The 27193-nt window shown below is 36.2% G+C and overlaps 1 protein-coding gene across 3 annotated transcripts in view; it reads right to left on the bottom strand.

Moving 5' to 3' along the window:
- The window catches only part of GDAP2 (ganglioside induced differentiation associated protein 2), a 67577-nt gene that overhangs the window by 25003 nt on the left and 15381 nt on the right, over positions 1-27193 (bottom strand). For all 3 annotated transcript variants that reach the window (XM_010374049.2, XM_010374067.2, XM_030935884.1), the window contains exons 4-10: positions 25974-26127; positions 25128-25216; positions 19647-19723; positions 14492-14651; positions 12326-12482; positions 1497-1573; positions 371-447 (exon numbers count right to left, since the gene is read on the bottom strand). In XM_010374049.2, coding sequence (XP_010372351.2) covers positions 371-447; positions 1497-1573; positions 12326-12482; positions 14492-14651; positions 19647-19723; positions 25128-25216; positions 25974-26127 — 791 coding nt within the window. The remainder of the gene's footprint in view (positions 1-370; positions 448-1496; positions 1574-12325; positions 12483-14491; positions 14652-19646; positions 19724-25127; positions 25217-25973; positions 26128-27193) is intronic.

Raw genomic sequence — 27193 nt, 5'->3', positions numbered from 1 at the left:
TTTCTGTTTTTTTCTCTTCTAATAGATACTCAAAAATTAATTTTTCTTTTTTCAAAGAAGAATTTGATTACACAATTATAACACAGAATGATTCCAACCACTTACTAGTTACATCATACCCAAAACAAAGCAGCAGTGGTTTTGGAGATCATATTACGGTATTCCAGTATTTTTATTTCTTGGACAGAGAAAAATCAAACCCCTAATTGAACTGAAATGATGCAGGTCCACTCACAGAACCAGGTCTGCTCCTCTGTCAGTGATACACAATTCAGCCGTGATTCATATTGTAGGCCTTGATTCCAAATTCATATACAACTTATTTTTTCAATCAACATTATGTGTAAAACAGAGCCTTTTTATGGCTTACCTTGTCCATATCTATTAATGTTACAGGAATGTTTCTTCCAACTACCACCATCACTGTTCGACCACAGTTATCAACACCTATAAACAGGAAATGTAATCAGCACCCAGAAACTTCATTCCAAGAATATTATTTGTCTTAGGCTCTGACTTTATAAAATATTCTACGTGAATTTAAAAGATTGAAAACAAGGAAGTATAAGTTGCTCAAATTTCATCTTCCAATTTTTCTACTCTGCACATGACATCTTTTTTTTAAAGCTTCATGAGGGTTTTGACCACTGCCCTTTTAAGAGAAGACCTCTCAAAGATTTTAAATCAAGAACAGCCAAAGATCTTTTAAAATGTTTTATTATTTTCTAGAGATAGGATCTTGCTCTGTCCCTAGGCTGGAGTACAGTGGAGTGATCACAGTTTACTGCAGCCTCTATCTCCAACTCCTGGGCTCAAGCAATCCTCCCATCTCAGCCTCCAAAGCAGCTGGGACTACAGGCATGCACCACCATGCCTGGCTAATTTTTTCATTTTTTTGTAGAGATGGGGGTCTCCCTATGTTGCCCAGTCTGGTATTGAATTCCCAGTCTAAAATGATCCTCCTGTCTCCACCTCCCAAAGTGCTGCAATTACAGTCACCATGCCCAGCCTCCCAAAACCTTTTATCAACAGCTTTTTGCTTAAGCTCACCACAACTTTTAATAACATTAGTGATCCAGGAAAAACTAAATAGCACTCAAATCTGAAAATTACTAAAAAGTACTGTCTGTAAAAGAAATAGAATGGAGAAAGAGTGGGAATCTGGGAACTTTCACTCTCTCCATCACATATTTATGTAAGGTTTGAATTTTGTAGTAGCAAGTATATGGTACTTTTAAAAGCAGACACATTTTTTAAAAGAAAAGGGACACTGGCATGAAATAAAGTTGGCTAATGCAGAACTGTAAGTTGAAAATTTTATAGATTAGGATGTTATTGTTAAGATCTTGATGACAGGCAAAACTATCTTCATTAGTACAAAACCATTTTGTTCATAGATACAATAAATGAAATCACAGAAAAATGAATTTTCAAATAGCATGATTGGTAGGGCTCTAAATTAGTGAAAGAATAAGTTACCATATATTTCAGCTCACCTGTTTGGTATAAGGCTTTTAGAGAAGCAATATCAGACAGATCCTCAGATCTTGCTTGACATAACCAGCGATTATAACTAGGGAAATAAATGATATAATCATTATAATAAACCCTTGGAAATTAAATTTACAAATGGGACCAATTTTTGATACCTTTCCCTGACCCTAAAAATTTTCAAGTATATATTTCATTATAATAGGGAAGGAGTTAAAGAAGCATTAAACCATGTAGAATCTCTACTACATGTTATTGATAAACACAAATGAATTATTGAGAAAGGAAGGTGTTCATTATTTTTAAAATCCTTATGATTAAATGAAGATTGTACAGGTAAATAGCTAAGATACCAAGTATCCAAACTAACCTTGTTTTAAAATACTATTGTTTTCCTTTACTAAAAACATGCATAGAGAAAGTCTAAACCAATGGCAGAGCTCCAAAACAGATGCTCACTCACTCAACAAGGATTCGAGTGGTTACTCTATGATAGTTACTGAGAATGCTATCATGAAAGGACATGGTTGCCTCCCTCAAGAAGTTCACTTTTCAGGGGAAAAACAGGCAAATGCTGTACATGTTATGTGGGATCACAAAGGAGTTGGGTAAATTTATCTGGGAAGTTTATCTGCGAAGTTCTGGCATATTTAATCATCAGTTAAACAAACTAGTTGTAGTGATATCCCACAGACCAAATCATATGGACTGCAGTTTGGCTTTGGCTAAGAGGATGTTAAAGCTGGAAGAGACATTAAAGACCTTGCAGAGGGAAATGACATGCAAAAGATTAATGGTCAAGTTCATCTCAGACTTCCCAGCCTATTAAATGGTAGAGTTGAGTTTGAAGTTGCACTCAGGTCTCTAGATTTCCGGAAAGGTCAGTGCTTTTTTTACTGTATCATACTAATTTCTTGAAATTAAAAGTGCCACTTACTTGATTGTGAACAAGCTTTCAAGACACCTAAATGTATGAAAAAAAACTCTGAAGTGTCTAGATCACATATAGCAATATCCAGTAACAACAACATCAAAAAGCTTAACTAAGAGAGGGGAGATGTGGCTTCTAATCCTGCTGCTTTTGGTGAAAACTTACTGAAGTCATTTACCTTTATGGAATTCAGTTTCCTCACCTGCAAAATGGTGTTCATATGGGAGGGACACCTTTCAGCTATAAAGTACAATTGCATAACTAAAAATATTTAATGGGAAGTCTATCACATACAGACTGAAATCAACAAGTGACATGCCGAAAACACCTATGTTTATTGCAGTTCTCCCTAAATCATATGCATGATTCCCTATTTTCACACCATCATTTCCTATTTACACTAAATCAAAATTTTATTTCTTTACTTAAAAAATTTTCTTTGACAAATAATGCACATAATGTTTGATATATGGATACATTGTAAAATGGCTGAATTAAGCTAATTAACACATCCATTGCCTCACATATTTATCATTTTTTTCAGTGAGAATAGTTGAAATGTATTCTATTATCAATTTTTGGGTATATAACACATTCTTATTAACTACAGTCACCACACTGTATAATAAATCTCTTATTCCTCTTGTCTAACTGAAATTTTGTATTCTTTGACCAACATCTCCCCAATCCCACCCCAATACCACCAGCACACCTGATAACCACTGTATTCTCTGTTTTTCTGAGTTCAGTTTTTTTAGGTTCCACATATAAGTGAGATCACGCTGTATTTGTTTTCTGTGCTTGACTTATTTCACTTAACATACTGTCTTATATCATTAGTATGAAGGTTAAAAGACAAAACTATTAAAAATAATAGCAACAATAATTTGTTAAGAGACAAAAATAATATAAAAATGTAAATTATGACATCAAAAATGTGGGAGTGAAGAATAAAAGTATAGAGTTTATCATGTTTTTAAAAATCATTCTATTATATACTTTCCAATTGTTTATAATGAGACTAAACAGCAAAATATATATTACATCCTACGGGCACCACAGGTCCTAGCACAAAGCATAAAATAGGAATTCAATTAATACCTATTAACTTCTATACTCTGTTCATGTATCCACTGGCTCATTTTTCAAAGATTTATTGAATAAATGCAGGGGTTGCATCATAGTAGGTACTGAATTCTTTGCTAAATGAAACAATAAACATGAGTATCATGCAAGATATTTTGGGGCCTGAGATGAATAAAAAAAGGCTCTTGAGTTTAAAGTTGCATATGTGAGACAGACATATTACAGTACAAAGAAAACTAACTTTGTAATAAGAACAAAACACCGTAACCAGAAGTCTAAATACTCCATCAATCAAATATGTATGCTGAGAAGGGGACTGGTGGTGAGGTAGGAGGTGGGATGAGAAGGAGTAGAGTGGAGGCAAATTCTAGATATGTTGTAGAAACAAATGCTCCCTTCTTGGTATCCCCAAAGACTTCTACCATGTTCAGTGCAAGACTTTACACACTTATTGGAATGGCTATTTCTATTACATTAGACCACCAGATAGAGAATATGTCATATTTGTCTCTGTATTTCCAGCCAATCCCTAGGGTAGTTACTGATACTCAATCTCTGTCTCTCTATCTCTATTTATCTATATTCAATGAACTCTGAAAAAAAATTTTTTTAAACTAGAACTCAGGTGTACAAAATGGAATACATCATCCTTAATTGGTAACACTCACATAGCTGGTATATGCATGGTCCACTTAGAAGACTAGTTATATAATTATTCATCTTTAATGAAGTAATAAGCACCCTAAAATCTACCACCGTAACAAAAATTAGCACTTTCACAATAATCTTCAACTAATCATGTGCTACTTCCCACCGTTATCTGGAATTCCAGGTTAATCACTTATTGCTTTCCTTTTTATATCGTTTTAAATTCAATTACATGTAGTCAATGTAAGACATTTTTTGTTTGTTTTTATCTATTTAAAAAAGCTTATCATACTGTATATAATCTCTTGGGTCTTATGTTTTTGACTTATCATATTGCTAATATTCATCCATATCATTGGATTTCAATGTTGCTGACTGATTTGGACAATTACAAGTTGAACATCCCATATCCAAAAACACAAAATCTGAAATTCTCCAAAATCTAAAACTTTCTGACTGCCAACATGACAATTAAAAAAAAAAAATGCTCAATGGAACATTTCAGATTTTGGGGATTTGGGATGTTCAACTGCTAAGTATAATACAAATATTTCAAAATCCAAACAAATCAGAAATCTGAAATACTTCTGGTCCCAAGAATTTTGGATATGGCATACTTAATCTGTATGTATCATGTATTCATATTAGACAAAAACTATAGATGTTTTTCATTCACTCTCTCACTGATGGGCACTTGGGCCGTTTCCAGGGTTTTGCTATTGTGAAGACGGCTACGATCAACTTATTTTGCGTGTCTCCTGGTATACATGTGCATGATTTATCTTGAGTAGACACCAATGAGTGAAAGTGCTAGGTTACAGGGAATGTTTAATTTTAGGAGATAAGGACAAACCTCTTTTCCAAAGCATTGCACCAAATTATACTTCTATTAGCAGCATATGAGATTCTGTAAATCTCTGTCCTCGCCAATACTTGCTACTGTTAGATGTTTTAGTGTTTTCCAGTTGGACAGGTTAGAAATGGTAAAGCATTTCTCTAGTCAATAACGAGGCTGAGATTCTGGTCATGTTGACTTGATTCTTTCTATGAGATGCCTGTTCCTATCATTTTTCCATTTTTTATTGGGTTATTTGATTGTTTCTCACCAAGTTGTAGTTGTTTACACATTCTCGATGCTAATCATTTGTTGTGTGTTTTGTGAGTTTCTGCCCCCATTCTGTAACTTGCTTTTCACTTTGTTTAAGCTTGGCTCTACTTTCTAAAGTTCTTAATTTTAATATAGTCAAAATTATTTTTTCTTTGGTAGTCAATGCTTTTCATGTGCTTAAAAAAATCTTCCCTTTCTCTAAGGTTTGAAGGATACTAACTTCACTTCTTCCACAGGTTTCAAAAATTTTAAATATTTAAGTTCTTAATCATCTAAAGTTTGGGATTTGTCCATAGTGTGAACACAGAAATAGTATAAACTCTAAAATGTTTTAAACCTTGATTGATGATTAACAACTTGAGATCTAAAGATAGATTTTAGTTGACAAAATCTCTATGAACATATTTATGGGGAGAAGTTTATAGTTTACATCAGATTCTTTAAGGGTTCATGATTTCTAAAAGGTTAGAATCACTGCTGAGACACTGGTCGTGCTCTGGTTTCTAAGGACCATGCAACAACTCATGATTGCAATCTTCATCAGGTTTCTTCTTTATTCTAATTAAGTCTCTGCCATTCCCACTATAGGTTGTGTAAGTCTGATTATTTAGTCATAATTTTAAACAAATCAACAGTTGGGAAGAGTAAAAGCAAAAGATTGTTACTCTTCTCACTCAATGGACAGTACCCTCCTTTTTTTCTAAACTTCATTATTCAAAGAATATTTCATGTTTTCTATTACATTTCTTATAAACAGCACCTCACTTTTTGCTATAGTGTTTTGTTTTGTTTAAATAAAGACATGGAATCTTTTGTTCCAATCCAAAAATCAAAACAAAGCTAAAAGGAAAATATGAACTCAAAATAGTTTCTGCGTTTCCTACAGGATATTTCCCAAATATCCTATATAGAATATTTGCTTATTCCAAATAAACAAACTTCTATTATTTTATGGGTAAACATAATAATCATGGATAAATAAGAATACAGAATATGTCAAAATGGCAGAAAAAAGTAGCCACTAGAGTGCTCTAAAGGCAGAAATACTAATTAGTTTCTCAATGGGTTGCAACCAACTGAGGTTGGACACTGTTCTCACAAAGCTAATATAAGCCAATTATTTTCCAGTTAATAAATTACCATCCACCTGTACAGCCAACAGCTGAATGACAAAAAAATTTTAAACTATATCATTCTTAAAAGACTAATAACCAACCCATCTGTGTAAAATCATAGCCCAGGAAAAATTCTGTCTTTGGAATTAATACAGGCTTTCCCAGACCTTATACAACTGACCCATCCTAGATTTAGTTAAGATCCTTGTTGTATGCTCTTATTGACCCTGTACAGTAATTTAAACAATTATTCATATAACTAATTAGTTTAACATTTTTCTCCTCTGCAAGACCCTAAGCTCCATGCAGGAGGGTGCTATATCTATCTTGCTTGTCACTTTATTACTAGTAGTATCCAGCACAACATTTGGCACATTAGTAAAAGCCTATTAAGTATTTAATAATGAAGAAGATAATGATTTTGTTGAGAAAAATGACATAAGGGTCACAGGCAATTGAATCTTAAGCCAGTCAAGTAATACTAATAAAAAAGGAAATAAAATATTCCTGTAAAATAACGTGAAGAGTTTCAAAAGCAGTATTTTTGAAAAAGAAAATCTAGGTTGCTTCCTAATTTTGGTAAGTAAACAAATGTCTACCTTATGATACACCCAAATCAGAATCACAACTGGATGACAGACGTGGATTAGAAAACACGTCTAATTTTTCGCATGTTAAAAACAATTATTTTGAAGAGATACTGAGGTGGCAAGGCAGTGCTACGAAAGGAGTGACATAAAACTATTGCCAATCCATGTGACCTTTAGTTTCGTTACTGATGGAAGAACTGAAGGCTTTCGAAAAGATATTTACTAACTAAAAACCTACTTACTTTTACATTTGTTCAACCTAAGTAATTAACATAATCAACAGAAGCCAGACTCAATATGTGAAAATAAAAGCCTGATTCAGAAATATCAAGAGAAAGAAATTTTTAAAACTACAACCTACAACCTCAAATACGGCTGAGCATGCAAACAGATGACTTATAGCTTAGTTATATCATAAACTCCTCAACAAACAGCCATCAAAAACTTTTTGGTCTCAAGACCAAAATATATCTATACAAAACGCAGACATTTTTATGTTTTTATAAATTATTGAGGACCTTAAACATCTTTTGTTTGTGTCATTTATATCTACCAGTTTTCACATTAGAAATAAAAAGAGAAATTTTAAAAATAAACAATGAAAAACCTATTTTGTGAACATAACTTTTTTAAAAAGTTGTATTTAGAGAAAAGAGTTGTATTTTTTAACTTGCAAATCCCTTTAATTTCTGCTAGATTCTCATATGTGCGTTTGCATTTAAATTACTGCAATATCACATACTGAGTGGCCTCCAGAAAACTCCATTGAACACTGTGAGAGAATGTGAATGAAAAAGAAAAATAAGTCTCAGTAATGTTATGATTTTTTTCTTTCCTTTTCTTTTCTTCTTTTTTTTTTTTTTTGAGACAGGGTCTCTCTCTTTCACCCCGGCAGGAATACAGTGGTGTGATCACAGCTCACTGCAACCTCCACCACCTCCTAGGCTCCTCAGCCTTCTGCATAGTTGGGAACAGAGGCATGCGCCACCATGTCTGGCCATTCTTTTTTTTTCTTAAGAGACAGGGTTTCATGAACTAGACTCAAGCAATCTAACCCCCTTGGCCTCCCAATGTGCTGGAATTACAGGCATGAGCCACCATGCCTGGCCACATTATAAAAACAGTTTATCAGGTTCCCTGGATCACACTTCTGAGAAGAAAACAGAGTATCAGGTTCCTCCCTGGACCATACTTTTGAGAACTGGTTATCACTGTTAAAACAAAATAGCAAGAGGCCAATTAGCTTAGGGTAGTTTCTGTACCAGGAACCCTTACATAACTATATCACAACTTAACTTAGAAGAATCCCTTGTAACTGATTAATTTTAGAAACAAACAAACAAAAAGCAACTAAACTGAGTTTCAGCCAATCACAAATGGCAAACTAGCTGGATCATACCCAAATAAAGCAAATGCCTAGCTGTAGCCAATCAAGTAATTTCTTTACTTTGCTTCTGCAATCAGTCTATAAAAGTCTGCTGCTCATGCTGCTACAGTGAAGTTCTCTGAACTGCTTCTGGTTTTGAGTGCTGTCTGATTCATGAATACTACTTTGCTCAAATAAACTCCATTAAGTTTATTTTTTCTAAAGTTTTTAACATCACTCTGAAGTAGTCTGCTTTGTAGATACAAGAGAAGACTTCATTTTCAATCATCACAGACACTGAGCACATAAATGGGAAATCAGAAAAATCTTTTGGTCAGACATAGCTCCTTACTCAAGCAAATAGCTTTGGGAGCCATAGGTTATGCTCTTCTCCAAGCCTGCAACTATGTGTTGACTTCACACATACAACCTGACTACAGTTCTGAACTTCTGTCTCAATACCTCTGACATCTCAAGGTAGTGTGGCTCATTCATGGACTTCCAGAAGATGGGGAGTACTTTATCTCTGTGTACTTGCAACTAGAATATTTTCTTGTAGAATAGGTGTTCATTGTTTCCTAAACAAAATGGAAAAAGTCAACTGTGTTACAAATGTGACTCTCAAGATCAAGGTCCTCTACCAATACAAAGGATAATGCTTTACATGCTATAGGACTCCCTTCCAGAAAGTGTGGAATCAGTGAATATAAATTTATTTTAATACTGGCTTAAACTAAGTTACTAAGTAAAGCTAATCAACTCACTTAGAAAAACAACAACAACAACAACAACAACAAAACCAGCAACCAGTCCAAAGACAAACTTAAAAATTCCAGATATCTGTACCATTTCATGGAAAAATGAGTTAGGTATGTAGTAAGTTTGTGTGTATTTGTGTGTGTGTGTGAGCGAGAGAAAGAGGGAGGGAGAGAGAGAAAGAGAAAATGGACAGAAGAGAACAGGTTGACTGATTTCAGAAAGGTGATAATTATGTGGTTCTTTGTATGTGAATATAAAAAGTCTCTAGTCCTTTTCCAAATCCTCTGACATTGGCTTGTGGAAGTGGGTTGAAGGTGAGTAGAGAAGGGAGATACGCTACAGGGGCTACGTTGAAGGATCTTCCTTAAGTAGCTGTAACTGTGGGCAAGCCACTCCGTGGGATCAATTTACTTCATGTAACATAATGGAGTCACACTAGGTCAGTGATTTAGGGCCCAAAAGGATCATCTAAGAAACTTTAGAAAGAAGATTTCTGAGTCCTTTCCATGGAGGACAGGAAGTTTGATATAGGAAGTTTGGTGTGGGGCACAGATTTTTAACAAGCACTCTTAGTGATTCTAATGCTGATAGACTGTGGACCTCATTTTGGAAAACTATTACCAAATGATCACCAAAATTCCTTCTAACTATAAAGTACTGGTGAGAGATCACAGACCAGTGATTCTCAAAGTGTAGTCTGTAGACTCCTAAAGAGATCTTGACGTGCTTTTAGGAGGTTGTAAGATCAAAACTATTTTTGCAATAACATTGTTTGTGTTTTTCACTGCATGGACATTTACATTGATAGTGCAAAAGCAACTGATGGGTAAAAACAGCTGATAATAGCCTTACCACAAATCAAGGCAGTGGCACCAATAAACAAAAAAGTCCAGCTGCATTTAAGAATGTCTTCGATGGAGAAGTAAAGATTATTAATTTTATTAAATCAGTCCTTGAGACCTCATCTTTTTAAATTAATGCAAGACAAAATGGGAAGAACACATAAAGCACTTTTGCATATTGAAGTGTGAAGCTGCCTTGAAGAAAGTTGCTATGTGATTGAGTTGTGAGCTGGACTAGTTGCTTTTTTTCATGCAGCACCATTTTTACTTCAAAGAATGACTGGCAAACTATAGTTATTCAACATGAATATGTGGCAGGTGTTTTCCCAAAAATGAATAAAGTGACCCTGACATTTCAAGAAAAACAACCAACAGTATTTGTTGCCAACGATAAAACTTGAGCTTTAAATATATATATATTTGAAATATTTTTATTGTCATCAGAAGCTTGGCAGTTCCTAATATTAAATACTTTTCTGATGAGATTGGTGATACTGTACAATTGATACTAACAAATATAATTTTTTGATACTGTGTAATGAAATGTGTCAATATTTGGAGCTCTGAATAATTCAATGAATCGATACTTTCCAAAAAGCTAACGTACCATGTTATAAAGCCACGCTATACATTCCTATTATGAAATCTGTTCTAAGTACAGAACAACACATTTTAATATAATAGAATTCAAAAATTCATGGATACAGTTTGAGATTCTGCATTACAACTATATTTTAAAACACTACTATTTATCAAATTCCGGTACAGTATCAAAGAATATCCCACTTATTTTAAAAGGCTGTTAAAATACTCCTCTATTTTCCAATTATAATCTCAGTGAGGTCAGGGTTTTCTTCATATACATTAGTCAAAACAACTTACTGCAGCAGTTTGAATGCTGATATAAGAATCTGGCTGTCTTCGATTAAGTCAAACATTAAACAATTTGCAAGACTAAAAAAAAACACTATCTTTCTCATTAAATTAAAAAACAGTTATTTTAAAATACATAAATAATTTCTCATGTGATAAATATTGATAGATATAACCCATAAAAACAAAAGCTCTCTGGGGTCTTCAACAATTTTTGAGTGCAAAAGAGACTCGATACTAAAGAAGTCCCAGATCCCAGTAATGTGAGGAGACCAGGCACAGCATTTAATGAAAAATGTCCATCAGATGAATCTTAAACATACGGCCAAGTTTAGAAACCACTGAAAGTATCATTTGACTGTGACTACCTCACTTGGAAAAGCTGTTCCTTGGTGCCCCCTAGTGGCTCATATGCTTTTGTTTTTTAAATTAAAATCAGAATAAAGGAAGACCTGGGACTGAGGAGACACAAAATACTAATTCTGTAAGGGACTCGAGAGATCATGTAGTCCAACTCCCACTTTATCAGTGGAGACAGATAGCATGGAGACATCATTACAATACAGCGTGAAAAATGCTATGCTATGCTTTGGGTGAGAACAGGGTATGAAAAAAGCATACAGGACGTGGCCTCTATTCCAGACTTGGGAGGTAGGTCTCCAGAGGCAATTGCTTTTGAAATCTGGATAGAAATTGAAGGATGAGAGTAGCCCATTCAAAAGGAATGGCAAGTACCAAAGCTCAAAGATAAAACAAGCCATGATTTGCTCAGTACAACAGTGAACAATTTTAAGAGCTTGACAAGTACCAGGTTCTGTGCTAAAGCTCATTACATTACCTCATTTAATGCTCACAAAAACCCTATGAGGTGCTAACCCTCAATCAACCCTATAGTAATGGATAGTAGACATTTATAGTTTTTTTTTTTTTTAATTTTCTTTAGACTTGTTTTTTAAAAGCAGCTAGCTTTACAAAGACTGGATCTTTAGGAAAGCTTACCCAAAAGTACAAAGCTGCTTCTATGTTTTTAAAAGGATTTATTCAAAATTGCTTTAGAAGACATATGGAAGAAATGCAATGGTTTGGATGTCTTATAAGGTCCTTGGGATAAGTCAGGGAGAAATAAAGCTCTTTTAAATTTAATTAAACTGTAGATTATGCTTTAATTATAAACATAGTAGAGCTAAATAAAAGCTTTACAATTGCCTTTCCCTTTTCCTAATTTCTCCTTTTAGAATATAAACCTATATTATGATTATAGTAGACAGGGTAGGAGCTCTGAAATCAGACATATATCTGAACACTGGTTTCACCACATATTAACTGTGGCCACTGGTAACTTTCTTAACTTTGAGTTTTTGCACCTCCGAAGTGAGGACGATATCTTCCTCACTGATTGTCATGAAAAAGACATTGGAATGCATTATGTATACACGTAGCTCATGCATCAGATGTAAGGTCCCTTTCCTGCTTCTGATGTCCTTATGTATCTAACAGTCCTGAAGGGTTGTCTTACTTTCTTTGATGCTGCTTCTGCAGAGCTGCCTCTGATAATTGTCCCTGAAGGATCAGTTTTCTTTGCTTGTCAATATCTCCTTCCATTCGAGCAAAAGCATGAGAGCCAATGAAAGAGAGATCAACTCCCAAGCCTTCATCCTCCTCTTCTTGGTTATCTGTAACAAAAATGCTACTATCAATAGAGAGCTTATGCTAAAACTAGACAGTAAATGAAACAGATTGTGAATGCTGTAGTAAGGATGACAGTGAGGTAACTCAAAAAACTGAGGTCAAGGTTATTTTTGAGAATGAAACTGTGATCAGATTTAGGCATCTGTAAAACTGAAATAATGAAAGAAACTGCCTGTCCATGTGTGACAAAGGTTTAGCAATATGTGAAATCCAATCAGGGTGACCTGGGTGTAACCCGAGGAAGAAAAGAGTAGAATGTAATCACACACAAAAAGACAGAAGTAATTAGATTGTATCTGGGTTTAACGATGGCTCATTGCACAGCATCTGACAAAAAAGAAGTATAAAAAACAAGCATTTAGGAAGGTTTATACAGCACTGTTGAAAGAGGAAGCATTTGATTGCATAAACCTCAGCTGTTCTGTCAGGTAACATCCCAAGATGGATGTACCAGGATCACAGAGTATGATCCACATTCCTTAAGAAATATTTCAGTTATAATGTAGCATCCTGGTTTTCTACACTGTCACACAAACCTAGTTATTTTGATCCATAAGAGTTACAGTTCTCACTACAAATTAATAAATTAACTTTCTAATCTGTCCACACAACCACTGTGAGTTGGATGAGTAGAAATCAGTCTCTTGGGAACAGATTATCTCTTAGTGTGGTATTCACTGCCTTGGTAGATCTGTTACGCAAAAACAAAACAAAACAAAACAAACCTTGTACCATGGGGGAAATTCCCAAGGCAATGCCAGCACTTGAATTCCAAACTGGTGGACAATCAGCTGGAGTTTCCCCACGTCTACTTCACTGCTCCTCAAACTGACAGGCCAATAGATTGGAAGGGCCTGCTTTCATTAAAAACACCCCTCAAGTAAAGCTTGGTTATATATATTTTAACAGATTTAACATTCTACTTGAAATTATTTAAGAATGCTAAGGCGTACATCTATCACAAAAAGTATTTTCTGAGATATGAATGCAAAATCAAACACTCTGGGAATGGTGGATAGAAGAGAATCTTTTAGCAAATCAATGAGTCTTATCTACTGTCCAGCACTCAAAGTGGTTTTGCTGTTCACCACTCATTATCACACTAAATGCATTTTATGAAAGAAAAATTTTATGGTAGTCACAGGCATGAGGACTTCAAAACAACTCTTTGCATTATTTCAAGGATATACTATACTGGAGGCTCACCCAAAGTGCATGGGCACCCCTTCAGCAAAGCTTGGTTTCCAGACATTTCACGTTTTCTGATGCTAGACCACTTATAATTCCCTCCACTTGATGAAAGTCTATGTACTTGTGATAAAATCTTGAGTCGCTTCCTACCGATTTTGGCTTGGTGCTCATTTTTAAAAGAAATATTCACCCTACGAATTTCACAGTAATTCCCTAAACTGCTGGATTACAAGATTCAGTCCCAGCACTGAAGCATGTGAGGCATATCTCCACAGAAGGGACCTAAGACCTTAAACATGTACACATGAACATCACTACAAGATGTCACTCAGAGTAGATTCAGAAGGTCCCCATCCTAACACGTTCTACCTACTGCTCCAACCTACGACAGTACATAACCCGAAGAAACAAAATGAATGGTTATAATATTCTCGTCTTAGTATTTAATGTTAAGTATGATTTTTAGAGGATACTGAAAGCTGTTCAAAATGTTAGACAATAACGTACTTTACTATCTCAACAGTGTCCTGCATGAAACTATAACCTCCATCAGGGTGAGAATGTTGTTATAGCCAACTCTTAATCCCCACTGTCTAACACAGACTTGACATATATCTATCTATCTATAATTTTATTTGTAATTTCAAGAATAGAACTCGAAAACTTCTACACTGGTCTTGATAGTAGTGTCATGGTAACAGAGAGTTTTCCAAAGGTCAAGCTGAATTTCTTACTTCTTTGCTGATTGGTGCCTTATTTTTGCTCCTTAAGAGGGAGATTTAAAAAGACCTCTAGAGCTCACCTTCTGGAGCACCAGGTTTCTCGCTTATTCTAATCTGTCGTTCAGGTACCACAGGCTCCCCTTCTGCATTTCCAATATCTGCAGGTAGGTACGGCAATGATCGATTCTCCTCTTTTAACGACCTTGGGAAGTACAGAGGTAGCAGCTTTTGGTAAGTAGCCTGTGTCAGAAAAGCAAGACATTCTGTGAAAAATAGCACAAAACAAAGAAGACCTCAGCAGTACTTAGCTGAGCTGTTCATACACTGTGAAGACAACCTCCATCAAGAATAAAGACTTGACGACTTCTGAGCTCAGACTAGATACTGTCTGGAACCCTCAATCAGCTTTTGTGTTAAAGATAAGGATATTGTTATCTAGTCAAGTTAAATGTGATGCCTATCCTAACAATTCCAGGTCACTGAACCTGGAATGCATAAGTCCTGCCACTCCTGTCCCCATCTGTACCTTCACTTCCTAACGATACCAGTCTCTCAAGATTTGGCTCAGATGCTAGCTACTTCCTTAACCCTCAGTGTGCCATGAGGGTCTGTTCAACCAGGTTTAGCTTCTGAGTTGTTTGTGAAGGATTTCTCTTTCATGATGTTTATTATTTCTTAAAATTTTTTTCAAAGAACAAAGATGAACTTTACTTAAAAAAAGAAAAAACAGTAAAACTCATCTTATCTTGTAATTCCCATATTGATTGGTCCACTGGACTAATAAATCTGCAATACATTAAAGGCATGTATGCTCTTATTTGTCCTATATCTTGAAGCATTTTGCTTTTTCATCTTCCTAGGAATCGTTTTCTCATTACCTAGAATTACTCATCAATTATTACAATCTATACTAAAAAAGACAAAATAAAAAGAAAAAAATTATGGAATCACCTGGGACAATGAACTCATTCAAGAAATTATTATCTTTCAGTTTCATATTGTGTTGCCTGTAGTAAAAAACTGAGATAGAATTCACATACCATAAAATTCACCCTTTTAAAGTATACAAGTATACAATTCAGTGTTTGTTTTTGTTTTCTTTTTTGAGATGAGGTGTTGCTATGCTGCCCAGGTTGTTCTCAAACTTCTGGGCTCAAGCATTTTTCCCATCTCAACTTCCCAAGCAGCTGGGATTACAGGTGTACACCACCAAACCCAGTTTCAGCGGTTTTTTCATATACGGTATTCACAAAGGGGGTATAATCACCACCACTATTTAATTCCAGAACATTTTCATCACTCTAAAATCCATCAGCAATCATTCACCATTCCTTCCTCTCCCACCCCTGGCAATTACTAATCTTTCCGTCACTATGAATTTGCCTATTTTTGGACATTTCATAAAAATGGAATACAGGGCCAGGCACGGTGGCTCACACCTGTAATCCCAGCATCCTGGGAGGTCGAGGCAGGGGAATCACGAGGTCAGATCGATATCTACCTGACCAATATGGTGAAACCCCATCTCTACTAAAATACAAAAAATTAGCCGGGCATGGTGGCGCATGCCTGTAGTCTCAGCTACTTGAGAGGCTGAGGCAGGGGAATCACTGGAACTCAGGAGGCGGAGGTTGCAGTGAGCCGAGATTGCACCATTGCACTCCAGCCTGGTGACAGAGTGAGACTCTGTCTCAAAAAACAAAAGCCGGGCTCAGTGGCTCACGCCTGTAATCCCAGCACTTTGGGAGGCTGAGGTGGACAAGATCACGAAGTCAGGAGATGGAGACCATCCTGGCTAACACAGTGAAATCCCACCTCTACTAAAAAATACAAAAAATTAGCCAGGTGTGGTGGCATGCGCCTATAGTCCCAGCTACTTGGGAGGCTGAGGCAGGAGAATCACTTGAACCTGGGATTTGGAGGTTGTAGTGAGCTGAGATCGTGCCACTGCACTCCAGCCTGGGCGACAGGGCAAGACTCTGTCTCAAAAAATAATAATAATAATAATAAAAATAAAAATGGAATACAGTATGTGGCATTTTGTTCTGGCTTCTTTCACTTAGCATGATGTTTTCAAGGTTCACCCATGTTGTAGCATGTATCAATACTTCATTCCTTTTTTATGGCTGAATAATATTCCAACACACATGCATGCACACATACACACACCACATTTTTTTATATCAATTCATCAGTTGATGACATTTCAGTTGTTTCTACTTTTTGGCTATTAAAAAGAATGCTACTACAGATATTTGTATACAAGTTTTTGTGTGGACATAGATGTTTCCAACTCTCTTCTGTATACAACTAAGAGTCAAACTGCTGCATTATATGGTAACTCTATGTTTAACTTTTTCATGAACTGCCAGACTGTTTTCCAAAGTAGCTCTGCCATTTTTACATTCCAATTAACTATCTATGAGGGTTCCAATTTCTCCACATCCTCACCAACACTTGTTATTGTCTCCCTTCATAATTACAGCCATGTTAGTGGGTGTGAAGTGGTATCCACTTTGGTTTTGACTTGTATTTCTCTATTGGTTAATGGTGTGGAGCCCTTTGCAGTGTTTACTGGCTATCTCTATATCTTCTTTAAATAAATGTATGTTAATTATGTTTAATTTTTTTTTTTTCTATTTTATGATGTTTTTCACATCTTAAAAAGCTTTCTGGCCTGGGAAGACTGTCCGTGTAAGGGATAACTAATTCCTAAAGATAGTAAACAGCACATCTTGCATATGCCAACCAATCAATCCCAAATCTATAGTTCTAATCATTTCCTTATCTAACTCTTACACACCATGCAAATATTTCTCTTGGTCTAAATAATCAAGGGCCAGGTATCAGGAATCTAGAGATTACTCCTATAGTCCAGAGTCTGCTGGAATTATTCAAACTAGCCAGTCCTAAACTATACGTCCTGCCCTGCCTTGAACTCCTGACCTTAGGTGATCCACCTGCCTCAGCCTCCCAAAGTACTGGGATTACAGGCATGAGATACTGTGTATTTCTAAGGACAAAAGGAAATATGGTATTCTCATTCCATCATTCAACAGGAAGAACTTAATCACAAACTATTTTGTGATAGGAACCTGGACAATCTCATTTTACTAAAAGGATGTGTGACAGTATTCTTTCATTTTTTATGTTTGTGCAACAGTATTTACTTGATACAAAGAGGTTTGTTATGTTTAAATTCTTACTAAAATGTCTAATAAATTTGTTTTTCATTATCCCTTTATTCTTTTATAAATTATTCACAAATGACTTGAGAAAAAGATGGTAAATGTTGATTACTTTCCCAGGTATACTGAGGGCAAAGACTTTTATTCTCTGTTCCTCTAAATCTGAGTCAGGTGTCAAGTTGCCATGGCACTGTGGTGCATACCTTAGAGGAGCATTTGCCACACTGTAGGGTGATCTTTGTTTATCTGGTTGTCTCAGCATTAGCCTGCCAACTCCCTGAGAGCAAGAGCCATATCTCATTTGTATCCTATCCTATGAAAACGGACAAATCTCTAACCTAGACTTCACTCCTCAGCTTCAAACTGATAAGCACAATGGTTTGCTGAGCCTCTGCCCTGATGATCCACTGATCCTCTAAGACTCAATGTGTTCAGAAAATAATTTGTCTTCATCCCATCTCCATAACTTTTCCCACTTTCTATTTGCTATCTCAATGGTGGCATCATTACCTAGTCACTCAAGCCAAAAACCTAGAAGTCATGTTTAACTCCTTTTCCTGTATGTATTTAATCAACCACCAACTCCAGTTGAATTTATTTACTAAATGTTTGAAATTTTAACACTACCAGTACCCTTGTTCAGGCCTGATCATTTCTCATGTGGAATACTGCAAGCACCTGTTATCTCTTCTTGCCATTAGTCTTTCTCTTTCCAAATCATCCTCCACACAGCTAAAACAGAAATTAGATGACATCATTTGTTTGTGTAAAGTTCTTCTGTTTCCCATTGCATAATTAATAAAGCCTAAATTTCACAGGATGTGACACAAGGCCTTGAATGATCTTATCCCTATCTAACTTTCATTTTTGTCACTCTCAGCCTCACATTTTATGCAACAGCAATACTAAACACTCGATGCTATGTCTTATTTCCATGCCTTTGCTCAGGCTTGTAGGACTGTTGTCACTTGCCTCTCTCCCTTGGCAAATCTTATGTACCTTTTACAATTATTTCAACTTATGTATCACTTCCTATGGGAAGCATTTCCTAACCCCGTGCCACGCTAAAGTTATGTCCTATCCTTCTCATACCTCCATTAATGCACTTACCACAATTATCTGAAAGTATCTGAATTATCTATTTCCACAAAAGGATAAAGGCTCCTTGAGGAAACAACCATGCTTTTTTCACTGGTATATTCCCAAGACCTAATATAGTAAACCTGATATATGCAAACACTCAGTAAAAGATCACTGGAAGATTCTATGTATAAATAAACCAGATGAAATAAGAGATAAAGTAAATGTGCCTTTTTTCAGCAAATTCAAAGGTACATATATATTATGTATGTAGCTATATATGCCTTGAATAGATACTTCACTAATAGATAGCTAATATGAATATACTAGCTCATTTTATTATCAAGAAAAACCTGATAGAGGTACTATCAGTATTTCTATTTTACTGAAGCAGAGAGGTTAACTTGTTCAATAACACAAAACTGGGAAATATTAGAAGCTGAACTAGACAAAGCACTCTAAAATTGAAGTGTAATGAGATAAGAATAAACTGATTTTCTAAAATGGCTTGACATTAAATTGAAATATATTAAACCTAACTACATGTAACAAAACATATAAACCTCACAGTACCAGCCACTGGGCTAGGCTGTCACCTGGTCAGGCACACACCAAAGCTTTTCTGGCATAGTAGTTTTCAGTTATGCTCCCCAAACACTCAGTGCTTAGAAGGTGTTGCTTTGAGAGCTAACACAGGGGCCAAGCGAAACAACTCCACTTTGTAAGATTTCACTTACAGTGACAACAGTTTAGCCATAAAAAATATGAACAAAATGCTCCTTCTTGACTTGTTTTTAGTTTCCAACATAGTCTTTTTCAATGAATGATGGTAAGACCCACTCTCAAATACACACACAGATCATTAGGATTTGTCTGCTGGAAACTCAGTAAATATATAGCGATAAGCCAAAGGCAAATGCTTAAAGGTAGAAATAAGATTTAAATAATGTAACAATTAGCAAAATACCTCTTCAAGATCAGAGACAGCAAATACTACTTTTTCAATGGTTTCCCCATGAATCTCTAGGAATCTCCTTACAGTGCCTAAGGAAAAGAATAGAAAGATTACTCAATAAATAAAAAATTACTTATACATAAAGAAAAATCAAGCTCCTCAATGTTTTATTTTTGTAATGGATCACTTCTCACTTCATTCAGGACTCTGCTTAGTAATATCCTATCAGTAAAGCCTGCTTAGACTACTTGTATAAAAACTCTTCTCTGATTTGCTTTCCTCCAGAGCAACTGTGACAGACATTTTATGAAGTTACTTGTGTACTGTTATCCTCCCTGCCCTCTCCACCTCATTCACTAGAATGAAAGCTCCATAACAGAAGATGCTTTATTGTATTTCTCGCTCTATTTCCAATGCCAAGAACAGTGACTGGCTGTAGAAGATGCTGACTCCAGATAGTTCTCTCTTATCCAGTATATTCTTATTCCCTGGGGCCTCTCTCTTGGGCCAGAATGACCTAGCTTAAGTGTCTTTCCATTCATTCAGTTACAGTATTAGATATCCTACCCAGCCCTTCAGACCCTGACAAAACTCCACAAAACCAAAGCTCAATTATTTTTTTCTTAATTTCTATGTTATCCTAATTCTTCATCAGCTTCCTAATAACAAGACCTACTGGTCTTTTCTTCAGTTCTTAACTCATTGGATCTCTCCCTAACTTTAGTCCTTAACATACATGCCCTCACCTTTTAAAAATGTTGTCCTCCAGGGTTCTGCCTTCAATATTTTTTATTTTTTTGATATACTTATTCTCCTTGGCTCACGAATGTGCTGGATAGGTATTACCTTAAATGTTGATGGCTCCCAAATCTTTATATTCTTTTTTCTGAGGAAAAGATCCAAATTACCTGACGCCTATTGGGTATATCTGATCAGATAACTCAGAGACCTCAAATTCAGTGTAGCCAAACCTGACCCCAACAGGTCCAAATCCTGACCACCATCTTTTTCCCAACAAACCTGGTCCTTTTTACCTACATTCCTTATTTTGGTTACATATCAACATCCAACCAATCATCCGAGCTAGAATCCTGAATTGTCTTTGATGCTTCCTTTACCTCTTCCTTCACACTGCATTTTCAAATAGTTCCCATGGCTTTTAATTCTATTGCTAATATTTCTAACATTTATTCCTTTCTTTTGGCTGCTTTCAGGTTCTCAAGGCTCACACAGACTTTGGTAATAAGCTCTTAACTGCTCTCCTTGTGTCTTTCTTCCCCAAGTCTACATATTCACTGTTGCCTGATTTATCTTCTCATGTTACCCTCTTCACTAAACACTGGTGATGCTCTGCACTGCTTACAGGTTAAGATTCAAAAACCCTAGCATGACTCTCTATACTCCAACCCCAACTATCCACTTTTCCCTACTCAGCTCTTTAGTCCTATTTTCAATTATTCTTCTCACATCTTATGCTTTAGCCAAATCTACTTTGCTATATTCAAAACATACCACTTACTTTTATGATGCCCTGCCTCTGCTTGCATGCCTACCATTGACTAGAATACCACTCACCCACCATTCTCTTCTTTTGGTGAACTCCTACTCATTTTTCAAGACCCAGCCAAGAGCCATCTCCACCCTTCCTTGTGCCCCCCCTAGAATCTTTTGAACACCCTTCATTTTAAGAATTTCTCACATTTTATAGCTAGACTAAGCTTTTTGAAGACCAAGCATATTTTATATTAATATTACCTTAATTTAGGGCCTAGCACACCTTACGGATGTGATATGCAATCATTCAAAAGTAACTAGTAACTGAATTAACAATTTATGGCTCAGTTAGATATTGTCTGCTTTGTTCAACATTGTAGCTCAAGAACCTGACACAGCGAACCCATTTGTTAAAGGACTAAACAAACACTCATAACTCTCCTCCTGTTAGATAACAAATTTACTTTTCATTTTTCCCTCTGTTCTGCTTTAATGCTTCTTCAAAAATGAACTTTCAAAAAAAGATTTTCAGCAGGGTATGGGGGCTCATGGCTATAATCCCAGCACTTTGGAAGGTGAGGGCAAGACAATTACTTGAGCCTGAGTTCAAGACTAGTTTGGGCAACACAGTGAGACCCTGTGTTTACCACAATTTTTTTTTTTTTTTTTTAATTAGCTAGGTATGGTGGCACATGCGTGTAGTCCTAGCTACCTGGGAGGCTAACAAGGGAGGATCACTTGAGCCCAAGAGGTTGAGGCTGCATTGAGCTGTGTTTGCCCCACTGCACTGCAGCCTGGGTGACAGTGTATGACTCTATCTCAAAAAACAAAACAAAACAAAAACTTAAAGATTTTCTGTTTCCTACTTACTTTGACGTCAAGTTTTAATGTTCATGCATAATAATTTCCCAGAATATAATTATATTATTTTCTTTGGAAGATAAAATACAATACCAAATAGCAACCAAACTGAATTCTCTCAGTGGAACTCATGTAGAAAATTAACTCTGCACAAGCAGTGAAGAAGAATGACGTCATGACTTTACGGTTTTAGTACTAAAGGTCAGACCACGCTCTTCCTTTCAAAGTTTCATCTATCTCTGCAACCAATCATGATGTCCTGTGCTTAAACATCTAGTGAATACCCTATAAATTGTAAGAATGACATCTAGGACATTATAATTCTCCATCTGGAAACACCACAAGAACAAACACCTTCATCTTATTTCTCGCCACTGTATTATTTTGTATATAGTAAATAGTAGTCACTCAAATTTTTGTTGGATGAATAAATAATCTGATAAATTTATTTCAATGCAGATATTTCTTTAGGCTTTTTCTGGAGAAAAACAAACTGCACATGAACTAAGAAAAAAAAAAGCACAAGTCTTAATATATCTATCAAAAACATATTACTTAGGCTTCAAATGAAATCAACTCTGATAAGAGTTTAATAAGAAAGCTTTTGATACCAAGGACTTAGAGTTATATCATTAGATCTGTTCTTGGCCCATATATGTTACAAAAGTGTACAAGTCATTTGTTTTCCAAATGTCTGATAAAATAGTCAAGCAAAAGTCATCATCTTCTGTGTATTTGAATGAGGTGTTACAGTTTTGCCACTAGATTTAAGGCCTAATAAGTCAAATGTGCCCACTTTTCAAGAGTTGTACATTTCCTTTTTGCTAGTCATATTTCTAGAAATTGCTTCATCAAAGTCCCTTATACCCATTATCGATCTTTATCTGCTGCTACTCTCAAAGTTGACATCTCTTATAGTACTGTATCAAGTGATTTGTCTGGGGCCACAGAGCTAGAGTTGGACTGGTAGAATTAGAACTAAAAACCAGTCTTCTTAACTCCCTATTAAGAACCTTTTATACAAAATAATGCTGCCTCTTTAAAATACAATCCTTATGATTACCTTCATAAAAAATAGATATATAAAAGAAGCTATGAGATGACAGGACAAGGACTAAGTAAAATCAGAGAATGCAGAGACCAGTCAAAAGTCTTGCCAGGAGCAATGATATCAAGGCAGGGATTTTGCTTTGGTTAGGTACCATTTAGAAGAGAGGCATGTAATAACAGAGTAGTCTTCCACTGAAGAAGTTCTAACTCAAGCATAATGAATCATCTAGTATAGCAGACAGGTTACTAGACTTGGGAGTCAGAAGGTCTGGATATATGCTCCAAGTCTGCATAACCCTCACAACAGGAGAAATTTCTGAGCCTCTTTATTTGTACAACGGACACCATACTACCTAAAACACAGGGTTGTTAAGTAAAGTAAGTGGAATTTACTTATCCTTTTTAAAAATACTTATTTCTTGAGCAAGTACCATATGTCACGCATTCAAGATAAAAAGGTAAGATCCCTGCCCCCCAAGCTCAGTCTAATATAATGTATATAAGCTTAATTATAAAATATACAAATTTACTATAAAATCCTTGAGCAGTTAGAATATTGGTTTTTAAAATAGTTTATAATTAAATAAGACTAAGACTGAACAGATCCTCACCCTAAATTCCAGGCTACATAATAATAATTTATACATTCAAATATCTTTGTGGTATTTGTGGATATAAGGCTTTCAGCTCTTCAACTTTAGATTCTAGAGGTAACAGGGGGTCTTAAAGATCATTTAGCATCGTTTGTCTTTGAAATGAGAAGTGTTTTCTATAACAGCTGCAACAAATGGTCATGTAACCTCTGCATGAATGTTCCTAGTGACAAGAAGTTCGCTAAAACACTTTTCTGTTACAGTTAGTACTACTTCAAGTGGGACCAACATTTTCTTCCTTATAACTTGGTCTTAGACCTTGCCTTGTACAGTTGGAGTTCTTATCTACAATCCTGATGAGGAACTGTAAACTTCCTGAAATAACATGCAAATTCTGTATTTATGCACATTTTTCTTGACAGTGGGTCCACAGTGTTCTAATTGACAGTGGGTCCACAGATGCTCATTGTAGTTTATGACAATACCCCAAAAAACTGCTGCCTGAAAAATGCAGCACAGAATAAGTCCACAGTGAGACTCCCTCAGATATTTGAAGATGGACATCATATTTTCTTAAAGCATGCTCTTCTTTAGAAGAAACACCACTACTGTCTCAAACTGTTTGCCTTCCTGTTTGTCAGTGTCTCATGAAATATGACACACAGAAATAAATATAAAACTCGAGATGCGGTCTAAATCTGCATATATACAGTGAGATCATAGACTCTCTTTAGCTGAATGCCGTATTTTTATGTCACATACAGACATTTGGCTCGCATTGATTGAGCCCAGTCTTTTGAAAACCTAAATGTAGAGCTTTACATTCAAATAGTATGTGTGAATGTGGCTATTTAAACTGCCAAGTGTTATACAAATATGATATCATGAAATCTGACTACATTTGTTGCAGACTGTTAAGATTATTCTAAATTGTGATTTAACTACTCAATGCATTAGCCATACTTTCTAACTTAGCATCACTTTCAAATTCAAGAGGCTAGCTGCTCTGAACCTATACTGGTTTTGGGGGCTGCCCAATTCCAGACTCATTCTTTGCTCAATCAAATTCTGTTAAATTAAAAAGACTAATAGGCAAGTCTTCTAACCTTTTATTCAAATGGATAAAAATGTCAACCTGAAAAAGTAAATTGAGAGCTCTGCAGCTTGCCAATAAAAGCTTCCCTCCAGGGTGCTACAATCACTCAATCAATGAATATTCTTTGGCTATAACTATTTAATGATTTAAAAAAAAAACACTTTTTTTTTACACTTTTTTTTTTTTGAGATGAGGTCTCACTACATGTTGCTCGGACTAGAGTGCAGTGGCTATTCACAGATGCAATCACAGCTCACTGCAGCCTTAAACTTCTGGTCTCCAGTGATCCCCCTGCCTCAGCCTCCCAAGTTGCTGGAATTACAGGTGTGAGCCACCATGCCCAGAATTTAAAAAATTTTTAAGATTCAATTCATGTACAGCATCTCCAACATTACTTACGAAGTGCTATGTGTGTTGCATCCTCTAAAGGATAACCACGTTTTGCAGAATTGATGACACAGAAGCCAACAGAAGACACTGACTGCTCTCTGCAAAAAAAGGGAAAACACAAAAATTGCACTACAAACATCTGTAATACATACACAATACATAACTAATTTCAAAATCTAGCTCAACTTCTCCTTTCCTCCCTCTTCAACAAATCTATTATAAAAGCTAACCCAACTGTACTACTCAATAATTATATTAATATACAATTTAATTGCACTCTTTGGAGGACATATATTTCACATAAAAACTGAATAAAAAAATGGGAAAAGGTTAAATTCTCAAGTCACTCAAATCTATCCCATTTATCCTGCTAAGTCTGAAAAGATAATTCTATTGTCAGGGTCCTCCTAAATCACCTAAGTCCCTCAAAATTTGACTTCCACTGCTAGGTTTTTAATCTTTAAAAACTGGGGCCTTTGTCTTTAAAAAACTGGGGCCTTGGCCGGGCAAGGTGGCTCAAGTCTGTAATCCCAGCACTTTGGGAGGCCGAGACGGGTGGATCACGAGGTCAGGAGATCGAGACCATCCTGGCTAACACGGTGAAACCCCGTCTCTACTAAAAAATACAAAAAAAAAACTAGCCAGGTGAGGTGGCGGGCGCCTGTAGTCCCAGCTACACGGGAGGCTGAGCCGGGAGAATGGCCTAAACCTGGGAGGCGGAGCTTGCAGTGAGCTGAGATCCGGCCGCTGCACTCCAGCCCGGGCGACAGAACGAGACTCCATCTCAAAAAAAAAAAAAAACTGGGGCCTTTAACAATGTCTGATATGCTTGTCCAGAAAATGAGTAGACCATACTTTGCTAGTTGAAGTACGTTTCTGTAGCAGCTATAAAGGGAACTCTCAGCTGCTGTGCGATAGCGGCTCTTGTACTTAGGTCCCACTGTGTGAATGATGAACCGGGCAGCTAGATTGAATCCTTTTGTCAATTTTGCTTCACCTGTTCGGCAACCTGGAAACAATGGAAACATACCTAAGTTTGGATGTGTTAGGAAAACAAAAACAAAAACAAATGAAAGCATGAAACAGAGAAAGTACTGAGAACTTTGAGAAATTTCGGTTAAAAATACAGACTGAACATAAGCATTTATCTCTGTTCCTTCTGTTCCCAAAATGACAGTGAAGTAGTACAACAGGTATAAGCACAGCGACAGATAAAGAGAATGAGAAAGAACATGAAGCAGATAAGCATCATCAAAATTTTGGAAGGTAGAATGTCAACTGACTAGTAACTGACTCAACAGAGCAGAGAAACCTAATTGCGTGTAGAAATGAGATAACTAATATGAAGCAAGTTGATCTGTACTAAAGAGCAATGTTGGATACATGACAGACAGCTTTGATTCAAATCCTGAGTCTACCACATTCCTGTCAAGGCACTCTGGGCAGGGGCTTGGCCTCGTCACAACTCAATTTCCTATTTAAGAGGCATACTAGTAGTACTTACTTCACAGGATTAAATGAGTTACTATATGCAAAGTGTGTACATGCATTAGCAATTATTGTTATTATTACTACAGAAAGCTAAAAAGGCTCAGAAGTTGGAACCCTAAGTACTTGTAAAGGCTATGCTGTGAAGTGGGATGTGGTGCTAAAAAGAGGAAGCCCGGTTAAAAGTTTGTACAAAAACAGTCAAATCTGCAACAACCCCTCCCCCAGCCAGCACAGTAAGGTGATGATTTTTTTTTTTTTTTTTTAACCACCAGAGCAGCAGGGAAGAAGTTTATTCTCTGGAGATGCTCAACTAGAGTTTCTGGATTCCAGAACCCCAGGCACAGCTGAAAAGAGGGGATTTAGTTAAAGTGTTATACTTAACAGTGAAAGGTCTAGCCCTCAGCCCCCAAATGGCTTTCAAAACAGACATCTAGGCTTACGCTCGTGGAGGATTCCTTTCCAAGAAATTGAGAGGCCCAAACCTAAAGGACCTACAGATCATGATAAACGGGGATAGTTCCCCAATAAAATAACAGGCAGGAATGCCATTCTGTCATATGCTTCAAGACCCACCAGGCAATAAC

Source organism: Rhinopithecus roxellana, chromosome 8 (genome assembly GCF_007565055.1).
Source record: "Rhinopithecus roxellana isolate Shanxi Qingling chromosome 8, ASM756505v1, whole genome shotgun sequence".
Lineage (NCBI taxonomy): Eukaryota > Metazoa > Chordata > Mammalia > Primates > Cercopithecidae > Rhinopithecus > Rhinopithecus roxellana.
The sequence above is the reverse complement of the archived record's forward strand: the minus strand, read 5'-3'. Positions and strand labels throughout refer to the sequence as shown.